Below are 14,646 nucleotides of genomic sequence, written 5' to 3' on the forward strand. Positions count from 1 at the left end.
GTGGGATTTTTTGGGGGCGGAAAATTATGGATGATTTTAAGGGGTCATGGTAAATTAAATTTGCGAATGTACATAGAACTGTATATTATACTCCCATATAATCGAAGACGATAGGAACTATGAATTATTTCCATGGCCCTCGTTGATATTGTAGTATGAATTTTGCTTTACTGTTCTCTTCATTTGACTAATAATTTATTAAAATGCGGCAACAATTTAAATTTGGGGCTTTGGGGTATTTGAGCTTCAATTTCAGGGAATTTCAGTTTCCAAGTGGGGGATTTATAAAATATCATCTGGCAACTATGGATAGAAAGCTCAGTAGGTACTTAAAATAAAATTTCAACTTATATCGCTCGATTTGATTTTTGTATAATTTTTAAAATTGTATTACCCTTCTATTCTTAATTATTAAATTACTAGCTTCTAAATTCACTTGATTTCTGTCTAAAAACAAGTCAAAAGATGAACCTAACCTTGCATATCTACAGAGTTATCTCATAACTTTAGGTTTAACGTCGCGTTATAAAGTGACCAGATAACTCAAGAACTGTCAAGAAATAACGCAAATAGTTAAGTTAAGTATGATACATTACACCAATTCGATGGTTATAACATAACTACAAGATAACTTTACGTTAACGATAACTTCGGTCATCCATCACAGGGCTAATTATGTCATAATTATGTAGTCACAGGGTATGAAAAACATTAAAGAAAAGACCTGTAAAATCATTGTTAAGCTTGTATTTCATAAACAGTGGGTAAAGTCAGTGAGATACTCTTGGGATGATGAGATAGGCTTGGTGTGTGGTACAGAGAATGGGACTGAAAGGTTATTAAAAGATTGGAACTACAGTTTGAACCTGAGGATGGAGACAAAGTTACAAAAAGACGAAATCGTCCATATGCAGTTAACATTATAATATCAGATTGGAAGACAACCATTGGATGAAGCAGATTCTTGAATGGCGACCAAGAGCAAGTAAGGGAAGTAGAGGTGGACTGATAACATCAAGCGATAACACCAACCACTAATGAAAGCAAAAATAGACAAAACGAATGGAAATGAATGGAGGAATGGAATCTAAGGGAGGCTTACATAGGTACCACAATAGATGGGATAACTGTTGATGATGATGATTTTATTATAAACATATAAATAAAAATGATTGTAACAGCATTAAATCGTAATGACATAAAATCCTACAGTGCAGTCATGGCATCAGTACAGGGATTCTTTACGAATGCCTTGAGCGTTATACAGTGTGCAACGCTTTGTTGGGTTTTGTTTGGTTGTTGGCAGAATCTTCTTCTTCTTCTTCTTCTTATAATAGGCCTCTTGGCCTGTTCCTTACCGATTTTGAGCTTGTATTCGTAGCTGTGATGTTGACTGCCAGCTATCTCGCCACCTTTTAAAGAACCTTCCTATTGGTCTCTTGCCTGTTGGCTTAGAATCCCTGGCTATACGGGCTATTTTCTCGCTGTTCATTCTCGTCACATGCTGATTCCACCCTCGTCGTCTCTGTCTACCCCACAGTACTATATCTTGTATGTTACAGAGATCTCTTATTCTGTCGTTCGGTATTCTGTCTCTCAGTGTTTTCCCAGTTATTGACCTCAGCGTTCTCATTTCTGATGTTCTCAGTATCCTCTTGGTTTCTGCTGTGTGACATCTTGTTTCTATCGCGTACGTCATGATCAGTCTTACACATGATTTGTATATGCGTACTTTCCCTTCCAGCCTCATATCTTTGTTTCTCCAGATGACATCCCTCAGACATCCTGACACGTAATTGGCTTTATTTGTTTGCTTTCGGACGCTCTCTTTAACATCTCCATAACTACATATTTCGATTCCCAGATATTGGAATCTCGGGACTTGTTCAGTTAGTTCGTTCTTAATTACTAATTTGCATCTTATGGGTTCCCGTGACACTACCAGGGATTTTGTCTTGGCTGTTGATATGTTCATGTTGTAGTTCTTCGCCACTGTATTGAAAGTTTGTGCCATTCGCTGTAGGTTATCCTCGTTATCGGAGATTAAGATTGCGTCGTCAGCATAACAGAGGATTTTTATTTGTTTTTCCTCCATCTTATATCCTTTTCCAGTACCTTTAATGTTTTCTAGGATTTTGTCCATGACTAAACTAAAAAGCAATGGGTTCAAGCTATCCCCTTGTCTGATTCCCGAGTTGATTTCTACTTCCGATGTTAGTTCATTCTCAACTTTTATTCTGGTTTTGTTCTTCGTATTAATGTATTTAATTATCCTTATCATCTTGTTGGGCTGATTTTTCTCCTTTAGCAATCTTCCAATCTTACACAATCGAAGGCCTTAGTCAGATCTATAAAGCACATAAATGCAGGTATATTCCAGTGCTTTCTCAGCAATTTGTCTGGCTATGAATATGGCGTCTATTGTGGACCTATTTTTCCAAAAACCTTGTTGTTCCTCACTAATTGTGTATTATTCATTTATTTTATTGGCAAGTATTTTTGTTAAGAGTTGTGCTCAGCAAGGTGATGGTACGGTAGTTGCTAGGGTCTTTGCTGTTTCCTCTCTTGTGTATAGGTATTGTTATACTCGTCCTCCACTGGTCTGGTACACGCTGGCTACATATTATTTCTTGAAAGAGGATCTCTTGGCAGAATAACATCTGGAAATGTGGCTATGTTAGTCGAGAAGGTCTGTTAAACAATTGTCAACAGTTGGAATTATACATTGGCATATTTTTCTAGTATCATTTCACCGAGATTAATCTTGAAATGCAGCCTTTTTCTGCTTCCAAGTTTCTTATAAACTTGATAATATGTATTAAATATGGCAATATCCAGAAAATGGCGAAAAGCTTTCATGTAATATTTCTTTAATCTCTTCTTAGCAGATCAATAAAAACTCAAACTGAAGTTATCACTTTTTAAATCCACTCCCCATATTCTTGTTATAATCCACAATACCTTTCGGCTTGTCTATCACATTGCTTGAACACTATCGTCATGGATGGAGGTAACCATTACTATGTCATTATTATCTTGTCACTTTAAAATCATTTGTTTCTTTCTAAACATTGCGATACATTCACCCTTTGTTAATTTTTTGTTTTTAACTTCTGGTGGTAGCTCTTTTCTATTTACTCTCATGGTTGAAGTGCACACAGTCTTTTGCTTCAATAGTTTGTCACTGAGATCACAGCTTGTATAATAATTGCCCAAAACCAAACAATAACCTTTACCAAGAAGTGAATGTGAAAGCGCCAAAAGCATATTGCCTTTCCAAGCAATCAAAGGTTCATCAACGCTTATGTTCTTTTGAAGTATGTAAACTGACGTTTTACACAAACAATTTAAAATTGGCTGAATTTTAAACAATTTATGTATTATATGGACAAATATTTCTCCAATATATGTATGTTTAAAAGTAACCGAGAGAGCGTAAATTGGTTTTTCAAATGTTTGTTTTTAAAAATTCAGGATATTATAAACAAAAAGTTTTATTATATGTAATTTTTTTGGAGTAACTAACCTGTCAACCCCAAAAAGGCTTATTGCAAGTCTTGTTCTAATTTCATTTTTTGTTCGGTGGCTTTATATTATCCGTTAAAAAAGTTGAAATATTTAACAAAATCAAACAGAAATCTTACTGTATTTTTAGGTATTTGCTTCCAAAACAGCAGAAGTCCTTACTTACCATCAGGTAGACATTCCTTCCATTGTACCTAAAGAAGGATGGTTTGAACAAGATCCCATGGTTATCCTTCATGCTGTAAAAGAAACTATAGAAGTTACTTGTGATAATTTACAAAAATTAAATATTGATTATGCAGATATTGTAAGTGTTGGAATAACTAATCAAAGGGAGACAACTGTTTTGTGGGATAAAAATACTGGACAGCCTTTATGTAATGCTATAGGTAATATTGTACAATGTTCTACTTATTGAATTTTAATAAGAGCCAATGTCTCAGTCAATGCCTCAGGGTTAGCGGCTACTCTTTTAATGCTGTTTTGGAATTGTTAATTTATCATGATATATAATCAGTTTGATCTCTACCTGTGTTGTTTGTTGTCTTATGGAGATTTCCATGTATATAACCTTCTGGTTTTTAGGCCATAATATGTGTTATTAGTTACCAATTATTTTTCTTAACAACATTATTATCTCCTCGTTTATTCCATTCTTTTAACTAAATGCTTCTACAATATCTTTCACTGTTTTATTTCCTATTTTCACTCAGACGTTATAGTTATTTCACTCAGACGTTATCGTATATTTCCTGTTTTTCTATTTTCCAAATTTCACTTAGACGTTATAGTTATTAGTCTTTCACTGCATTACGTTTAGGAGCTTTTAAAGAGAATATCTACTACAAGTTAGATATATAGAGTTCAAAATTATATCGTCTGCTCTATAGAACCAGTTTGATAACTCGTCAAATAATATGCTCCTTAATATTTTTCTTTCTTTGCTGTGGCTGTGTCAGTTCTTGTTTCTGATGCATATGAATGTAAGTTGTTAATTTCTCAGTGTTAATATGTCTTTTTCGCTTATACTGCTATTGAGATATCCTGCCAGTGTATGTGTGTTGGCTACTCTTTTATTTTTATTAGACTGTTGTTATCGTTATTTCTTATGTATATTTTTGATCTCACCAAATGGTGATCTGATCCACAGGTGGCTCTTCTATATACTCTCATTCCTTCGACCTTAATCATTACTCTTGTCTAACAATTCCATAAATTAGAAAATTACAGACCTATAAGCCTTCTTAGTCACTTATACAAACTCCTTACAAGAATAGTAACGAATCGCCTTGAGAAAAAACTTGATTTTTACCAGCCAATGGAGCAAGCGGGATTTCGTACCGGTTTTGGAACAAATGATCACCTTCAGAGCATTAAAACGGTAATAGAAAAGACTATCGAATACAATCGACCACTCGTTTTGGCTTTTGTAGATTTCCATAAAGCCTTTGACACGGTAGAATTTGACAAAATTCTGGAAGTACTAAAAACGTGCCGCATTGACTACCGATACACAAGGTTAATTTACAATACATACAAGAACGCAACTATGTCGGTGAAACTATATAATAACACGGACCATATTCCAATCGGCAGAGGAGTCCGACAGGGCGATACCTTATCGCCTAAATTGTTTACAGCAGTACTAGAATATGCTTGTAAAAAACGTAACTGGGAAGAGCGAGACCTGAATATTGACGGTAGAAGATTACCAAATTTAAAATTCGCAGACGACATAGATTTATTCTCTGACAACTTTAAGGAGATATGTACAATGCTACATGAACTTCAGTTAGTGTGTGCCAGTGCAGATCTTAAAATAAACATCTCCAAAACAAAATTCATGACAAACCTAGTACCTAGCGGAAATATCAATATTGGGGACAACGAAGTAGAGCTAGTGGGAAAATACATATAACTTGGACACGAAATAAAGATTACTAGAGACAACCAAACATGCGAACTACGAAGAAGAATAAACCTAGCATGGGCAGCCTATGGAAAACTCAAAGACATCTTTAAAAGCGATATACCAGTTTCTTTAAAACGTAAAACAAGCAAAACAAACAGTGTTGCTTGTGATGACTTATGGTGCCGAAACTTTGACATTGACAGCTACAACTTTTAAAATGCTGCAAATAGCCCAGAGGAAAATGGAAAGGTCAATGCTGAGTATATCGCTTCGTCACCGAGTTAGAAATGAAGACTTAAGACGAAGAACAGGAGTTACCGATGTAATTTCCCGAATTGCCACCCTGAAATGAAACTGGGCCGGACACGTCGCCCGAATCAGTGATGGGAGTTGGACGAAGAGATTACTTGAGTGGAGGCCAAGATTAGACAAAAGAAATAGAGGAAGACCACCTACTCGTTGGACTGACGATCTCAAGAAAATGTCTAGAAATTTAATGCAAAGTGCTCAAAATAGAGCACAATGGACAAAAATGAGGGAGGCCTATGTCCAGCAGTGGACGCAAAGAGCTGGTGGTGGAGGAGGATGATGATGATGATGAACAATAACATAGTCTATTATTGATTTTTTATTGGAAACTGGTTTTGTATATATGTATGTATATTTATGTCTAAAAAAAATCATTTCATATTCTTAACGGATACTGGTCACACGTCACACGAGTCAATCAGTCTCGTTCCATTCTCATTCAAGAAATTTTCACCGTATAAACCTACTATTTGGTTAGTATGCTTTCTTCCAATTCTTGCATTAGCGTCTCCCATCAACATAATTAATTTCCAACTGTTTACGTTTCTTCGAACTGATCTTTTTCTTCTCCGTCTCTGTCATCGATGAGGGTATATACTCACTCCCATTATGACTATGCATCCAGATTTAGCCATACGACTCACACTTCCTCTATAAGGGAACAATTGACTCATCTCAGATACCTACTCCAACGGTATAAAAAGGATTGAGCTCTGGTGGGACTCTGTCCGTGTTATCGAGCCCTAGGTGACTTGGAATGCAGGTGTATCTCCCAAAAATTTTCGTACACTTCTGGCCGTCGCGAGTAGTACAGCTTTCTGCATGGTCTTATAAAGATGTTCATTCAGACCCAGCTTTTTTATGCTTTCGAGGAGGGTCTTCGGAATGACTCCAGTAGTAGACATGATAATCGGTATCGTCTGGGTACTTTGCATTCTCCATTGCCTTCGTATTTGAATTTCCAGATCTCTGTACTTGGCGATTTTTTCACTAAATTTACTACGTAGATTATTGTTGTTAGGTATCGCCACATCAATTAGTGTTGTTTGTTTTGTTAATTTATTAACTAGTACGAGATCTGGTCTATTATGTGCCACTGTTTGGTCTGTGACCACAGTGCGGTCCCAGTATAGATTGTAGTTGCCATCCTCAAGCATACTCTCAGGGACGTATTGATAATACGGGAGATGGTCCGTTTGGAGAAGTCATAGCTTGATAGCTATCTCTTGATAAAGGATTTTTTCCACTGCGTCATGCCGTTCCTTGTATTCAGTTGCAGCAAATGCCTGGCAGCCCCCTGTAAGATGTTGGATGGTTTCTTGGGCTTGACATCCATATCGGCATCTGTCGTTTTGAACCTGAGGGTCTTTGATGATATATTTCAGGTAATTTCTGGTTGGTATAACCTGATCCTGAATGGCCAGTAATGAACCCTCCGTTTCAGGGAACATCTTTCCTGATGTCAACCAATAGTTCGACGCTGTATTGTCGACATAGTCTTGGCTGACCTCATTGGGATGTCGCCCGTGCAGAGGTTTACCCATCCAAGTGCGCATTTTTTCATCTTTAGTGAGGTGGTTTATGCGCATTTCTGGTTCCCTCGGTTTGATCGGTGTTGTGTCATCTACTGCGCAAGTAGCGTATGTAGAGTAGATGTCTCAGCTTGCAACTGAAAATAATTTCTTAAATTAGCAATTTGTTTATCTAATTGCTCACCTATATCCATAAGTCCTCTTCCTCCTAGATTCCGTGGTAATGTTCTTTCTACTGCACTTTTAGGGTGGTGTTTTTTTACCTTTGTGAGGTGTGTTCTTACTTTTCGCTGAAGGTTCTCTATGTCCGTTTTTGTCCACTTAACAATGCCAAACGAATAGCTAAGCGCGGAACATGCGTAGGTGTTTAGTGCCTTAAACAAATTTCTGCTGTTAAGGTGTGAACGAAGCAGCTGTTTTACTCTTCGTATAAACTCCGCTGTTATCTCAGTTTTCATTTGCTTATGGTCAATTTTCCACGCTTGCTTTACTCCAAGATATTTATACATATCATTTGCACCCATGGCCTCGACGTTCTGGCCATTTTGCATATCGAATCCACCGGGCTGTACTTTTCCTCTGACTATATTTAAAACACGGCACTTGTCTAGTCCGAAGTGCATACTAATGTCATTTGAAACGGATTGTACAGTTCTTAGCATCTCATCTAGTTGGTTTCGAGTGGAAACCATTAATTTCAAATCATCCATATACAACAGATGATTAAGCTTCGCCACCACATTGTTGTTATTTTTGATGCTAAAACCTGAGTCAGTGGAGTTCAATAGCTGAGATAGTGGGTTCATAGCTAGACAGAACCACAGTGGACTTAACGAATCTCCTTGGAAAAGACCCCCGCCGATTGCGATATTTTCAGTTTCGATGTTATTTTCACCAAGTATTTGAAGGTGAATTCTAGTCTTCCACTCTGTCATTATATGCTGTAAAAAGGTCACTATTATCATCGACTTATTATATATTCTCAATATATCGATAAGCCATTCATGCGGCACTGAATCAAAGGCCTTCTTGTAATCAATGAAGGCAGTAAATAGGTTCCTCTTTTTGACTATGCATTATTATTATCTCTTCCTTTTAATTTCTTGTCTATGTACACTGATTATTCTTAATATATGGCTGTCCAATCTTTGACATATTATATTTTTTTCTTATTGCAACGGACACTCCCTTTTGTGCGCTTTGGTCTTCATTGACTCCGCTGTAGAACTAAACATATTCTTCTATTATTTCGTTTACTTGACCCTTTTTATTTATTTCAGTAAGTGCCGCTATGTCAGTTTTTCAGGTGCCGGGGAGCAAACCCGACGACCTAACCCTCTTTCGAAGTGAATACTTCTTATCGCTCGGTATGGAATTTTGACGGGACTAAAATCGTATTTGGCGTCATTCAAAAATCGTGAAGCGAGTGGTATCCTTGCGTTATACCCTAATATACATATTTATACACTGTCTTATTTTTACTTTCTTAGTAAACTAAGTACAGATCCCGAATTATCTCTATCGTTTCGGGCTGATTTCAAGTAGGTATAAGTCCCGAATTTTAAAAATAGTGCGATACATGTTTTTATGGTAAAACTAAGTATGGATCCCGAATTTGATATTATTGACTAGGTTTGGGGTGGTTTCAAACTTATAGGGGTTGATTTGTTCAGTTGTTCGAAAAAAATTGAGCGGTACATGTTTTTATACTAAAACTAAATGCGGAATCCGAATTTTGAATTTTCAATTCTTGACTGGCTTCGGGGTGGTTTTAACCCTGTAGGGGTGATTTTGTTCAGCTTTCCGAAAGATATAATGCGACACGTTTTTCTATGGTAAAATTAGATATACTTACATTCAGAATTTTCTATTATTGACTGGGTTCAGGGTGGTTTAATCCTGTATTCAGGTAGTGATATAGTCTTGATGTTTTCGTAATTCTGTTGTTCAGTTCCTTTTGCATTTTTTCGTTTTCATCTATTATAGTTCCTATATATTCAAAATCTTCCACTTGTTCTACTAAATTTCCGTCTAAGTTTATATGTATTTCTCTTGGTGTCTTGGATATAAGTAGAGTTTTGGTCTTTGCTAAATTTATTTTCATTCCTTTGTCTGCCAGTTCACTCGTCCATAAATTTAGGTTGCTTTGTAAAGATTTCTCTGAACTTGCTATCAATGCAATGTCATCTGCAAATACATATTCACTTAGAGTTATACTTTTCAATCGATAGTAACCTGAATGTGAATGGGACATCAGTGATTCTCAGTTTGGGTTTAGGCAAGGTTTGGGAACAAGAGAAGCAATAGTAGCAACACAGGTGTTGGTCCAAAATTGTTACGATCAGAGGAAGGACGTATTCCTGTGCTTTCTAGACTACGAGAAAGCGTTTGATCGTGTCCAACATCACAAGTTAATGCAGATCCTCAAGAAGCTTGATATAGACCAAAAAGACATAAGATGCATTGAAAACTTGTACTGGTATCAGGCAGCACAATTAAAAATAGACAATTCTATATCCAAATCCATACATATAAGAAGGGGTGTTCGGCAGGGATGTGTGCTTTCCCCTCTTTTATTTAACATTTATTCGGAAGCCATATTTCAAGAGTCTTTGGAAGATGCAGAGATGGGAATCAAAGTGAATGGAGTATTAATCAACAACATACGATATGCTGATGATGCTGTCTTAATTTGCGACAACATAGCAGATCTTCAACAACTTGTCACTATAATCGGAGAATACAGTAAGCGAATGGGATTAGAGATTAATACCAAAAAGACCAAATTCATGATCATCTCCAGAAACTTGGATGCATTTGAAAACTCCACCATAACACTGAATACTAAGTCCATTGGGAGAGTGAGCAAATTCAAATACCTAGGAACGTGGCTTTTTGAAGACTGGGCATCGGACAGGGAAGTAAAATGTCGCATTGAGCAAGCTCGACAAGCTTTCGTAAAATTCAGGAAGGTACTGAGCTGCTCAGAGTTCGACCTTACACTGAGACTAAGGTTTACTAAATGCTACGTGTGGTCGGTGCTGCTATATGGCATAGAGGACTGGACACTCAAAACGAGGGATGTAAACAGATTAGAAGCCTTCGAAATGTGGCTTTATCGTCGTATCCTAAAGATACCATGGACGGCGAAAGTCACAAATGTGGATGTCCTTAAAAGAATCAACCAAGAACGTCAGCTTTTCGAAAACATCAAGAAAAGAAAAACGGCGTATTTGGGTCACATCATGCGAAACGAAAAATACCAGTTCCTTCAACTTATAATCCAGGGTAAAATTGAAGGCAAGAGAGGAATAGGACGCAAGAAAATGTCCTGGCTCCGAAACATAAGGCAATGGACAGGGATTACCGACATACAATCACTGATCCACATTGCAAGAAACAGAGAGTTAATGGAAAATGTGATCGCCAACATCCATTAGTGGATTTGCATTTGAAGAAGAAGAGTAACCTGAATCTAATTTTCGGGACTGTCTACTGCATTTTTCTATTACTTCATTCATGTATATAATGAATAGCAGTGGGCTTAAAACTCCGCCTTGCCTTACACCTTGTGTAGTATCAAATTTGTTTGATTTACAGTTTAATGCTCGCACAATGTTCTAACTCTTCCAGTGCATAGATTTTACTGCATCAATTAGTTCTACTCCAACATCGAACTGTTCAAGCGCTTTCCAAATGTGGTATCTGGGTACCTTGTCAGAGGCTTTTTGCATATCTATGAAATACATGTATATATCTTTGTCAAAATTAAGGAATTTTTCTGTTATTTGTCTTATAGTGCAGATATGATCTTGGACACTGTGCCCCGTTTGGAAACCACTTTGTGCATCGTGTGGTGGATGTTCCACTTTCTTTCTCAGTCTCATCTCCAGTATTCGTTCATAAACCTTGGCCGGGACACAGCATGGAAATACCTCGATAATTTGAACATTCCTTTTTATCACCCTTCATAAATAGAGGAGCCATTACTGCTGTTACCCAATCTTCCGGGATACGCTTCTGTTTCCAAATTGCTATCAGTAATTTGTGTAAGTAGTGTAATGCAGATTCCCCCATATATTTCAACCATTCTGCCTTGATATTATCTATTCCTGTCGCTTTACCATTTTTCATTTTTGCGATGGCTTCCGGTAATTCTTCCAATGTTATTTCATTACTCTCGTTTCTCGCCGTCCTATATATGATCTCTTTCTTGTTCCTCTTCATCATGTTTCATCTGCTTCAGGTAACTCTTTGAAATATTCAATCCATCTGTTCACTATATCTTGTGGTTGGGTAATTATTTCACCATTTTTATTTTTTATTTGCACGACAGTAAGTACTACCTGATTTACCTCTCATTTTTTTTTCGGACCTTTATAGAACAATTTTTGGTTTGCCCTACTTATTGCAGTCACTGAAGGTTTTCACTTCCAATTTCGTTGAACCTTCATCGATTCTCATAAAAATTGGTGAGTAGTTAGAGGATACCTTAGGGAACAAAGTTGACATAACGCCAACTTGCGCTTTTACCCTGGGGGTGGATGCCACCCTTTCTGGGGGGTGAAAATTATTTTATTAAAAGTAATACCATAAATCGATTGAGGGGCAAATTTTAAGCAAAATTTGTTATATAAAGTTATTTGTAAAATAAATCAAAACTTTTTGAGTTATTAAAGATCAAATATTTTATTTTCTTGCAAAAAAAAATATTTATGTTGAAGCTGATTTTCACGTATAACTCAAAAACTATCAACTTTTACAAAAAAAGTTATTATTACCAAAATTGAAGATAATAACAAATTGAAAACACTCCTTACTTAAAGAACTAAACTAATGTTAATTCAAAATGAGTTATGGGATTGAATTCATATTTTTTTCGACGAGTACTCAAATCTAAGTATTCAATCTTAAATAACGGGAAAACGGTGCATTTTATAAAATATACCTGCATAACACTTGTCAAAGTACTTCAGAATACCTATCAAATGAGCTCCAGAAGAAGTTAATAGCATCAGAATTAAGCAAGTTAAGAAGAAAATACGAAGACCCTTTCGAATTTTTTAGACAAAAATTGAAAAATAAAACATACGCTATTTCCACAAAAATTTAAATTTATAGTAATCCTTACAAGAATTTCTTTATATTAGCATAAGTAATGATTTCAATAATTTTGATCGGTTTGGAATGCATATTTTTGAAAAAAAGATTTAATTTAAAAGAATCAGAATTTTTAAAATCATCGTATTGTTCATTTTCTTTTGATAATAACTCCAAAAACACTCAATATTCATTATACGTAAATAATGATATACAACCAAATTTTAGTTTTTTCTGCATCAAATATTTTATCTTTTTTACTATTTCTGTAGTGTAAAAAATAACCGAGATAGAAACGTTTAAAGCTTAAATTTTGCTGCGAGAACCATGAAAGCGGGGCCATTTAACATTTTATTTTTAAAAAAGTAAGGGGTTTAAAAGATTAAATTTAATGTGGTTTAATAGCCCTTGGAATTAACTTTCAAACGGTTTTTAGGTGAATATGATATCGAGAAAATTTTGGAGTTAATTAAAAAATAACAGTAACATTTTTTGGAAAAAATTTTTAAAAGATAAATTTTGAAAAATTTTTGGAGCATAAATTGTAATGCTATCAACTTGTTCAGAGGCTCATTTGATAGATATTTCCAAGTACTTTGACAAATGTTTAATAAGGTAATGTTATAAAATGCATCATTTTCCCGTTATTTCAGCTTGAACACTAAATTTGGGTACCCGCCATGTACCCAATAAAAATACACATTCATTTATCTATAACTCACTTTTAGTTAACATTAAAAGGTGTTCTAGTAATAGTAGGGGAGGAAAGTATGCTAAATGTGCAGTCACTCGAGCGCTTTGGGGACCTATTGGGTTGTGAAGAGTAGGGTCTAAAACCAGAAAAAGTTAAGTAAAGTTTTCCGTTTTAGTGGGGACTTGGCATTTTAAATTTAATTTTCCATTTCCAACAATCGTTTTTTCCGATTATAGCGCCATCTACCCACCCATAATTCGAAAAAATGTTTAAATAAAATTACTTATTTTTACGTAAGGAATCCGAATCTGCAATAAAAAATGGGGGTCCTATTTAAAATTTTAAAGTAACCCTCACCCCACATCCGTGGGGAGTTGTGTTTGGAGCCATTCGATAGATTATTCAAACATATTGAATAAGTGTATTTTTCAGTTTTTCGATCTGATGTTCATATAGCGAAATATCGCGGGATTCGTATTTAAAATTTTAAATTTACCCCCCACCCCTCTCCGTGGGCAGTCGTGTTTGGTATCATTCGATAGATTTTTGACAAATATTTAGCACGTATTTTTTAGTTTTTAGATCTATCGTTCATTTTGCGATGAATTCGCTTTTTTCTTGTAAAACTTTGTGACTCACCCATTTCCTTACGCCCCGCCCAAATCGTCAGATTATTGAAATATACACTGTTTTGCATGTACTTAACTTACCTTATCGTAATCTGACTATTTCGAGTTTTCTAAGGATAGATTTTTTTTCGCCCCCCCCCCCCTTAACGAACTCCCCTGTGTTTAGAGCCAATACAGATGTATGGTAGAGGTAGGTACATCTACAGGGTACTAGGGTTCTCACCATATGATAATCTGACGCGCTCGAGTTACTTCAAAAATACCTACTTGGGCTCACCTACCATAAGGAGTTTATTTCATTTGTTATTAGCCTAAATTTTGGTAATAATAACTTTTTTGTAAAATCTTTTGAGTTATTTATGAAAAATCGGTTCATCGTTTTTTCAACTCAAAAAGTTTTGATTTATTTTAATAACTTTATATAACAAATTTTGCTTAGAATTTGTCCCTCTATCGAATGATGGGGTTATTTTGTAAGAAAATAATTTCCACCCCCCGAGAAGGGGTGGCATCCACCCCTAGGGTAAAAGTGCAAGTTGGCACCATGTCACCTTTTTGTTCCTTGATATATCCTCTAACCACTCAACAATTTTCATGCAAATCAATGGAGGTTCAACGAAATCGGAGGTAATAGCTCATATCGATCTTCAGTGATTGTACTGTCTTGCTCCATCTATTCTCCAAATCTGTCCCACTCTTCCGATTTAGCTTTTTTAACTTTTTCTTTCACAAGCTTCCTTGCTTCTTTGTATTTCTGATACATATTTGAACTGTTATTTTCTAAATAAGCTCTCCATGCTACTTTCTTTTCTTTCACAGCTATTTCAATCTCTTCGCTCCACCAACTAGTCCTTTTTTTGACCCACCAGTAATAATTGTATATCCGCAAATTTCACCAGCAGCATTGGAAATAATATCTTTGAAGAATGTCCACTGTTGTTAAAT

General features: G+C 35.8%; 1 protein-coding gene across 3 annotated transcripts in view; it reads left to right on the forward strand.

Annotated features, from left to right (window-relative positions):
- LOC126885908 (glycerol kinase-like) overlaps positions 1-14,646 on the forward strand; it is a 208,334-nt gene that overhangs the window by 132,319 nt on the left and 61,369 nt on the right. For all 3 annotated transcript variants that reach the window (XM_050652703.1, XM_050652702.1, XM_050652701.1), the window contains one exon: positions 3,656-3,914. In XM_050652703.1, the coding sequence (XP_050508660.1) occupies positions 3,656-3,914 (259 nt within the window). The remainder of the gene's footprint in view (positions 1-3,655; positions 3,915-14,646) is intronic.

This window comes from Diabrotica virgifera, chromosome 6 (genome assembly GCF_917563875.1).
Source record: "Diabrotica virgifera virgifera chromosome 6, PGI_DIABVI_V3a".
Classification (NCBI taxonomy): domain Eukaryota; kingdom Metazoa; phylum Arthropoda; class Insecta; order Coleoptera; family Chrysomelidae; genus Diabrotica; species Diabrotica virgifera.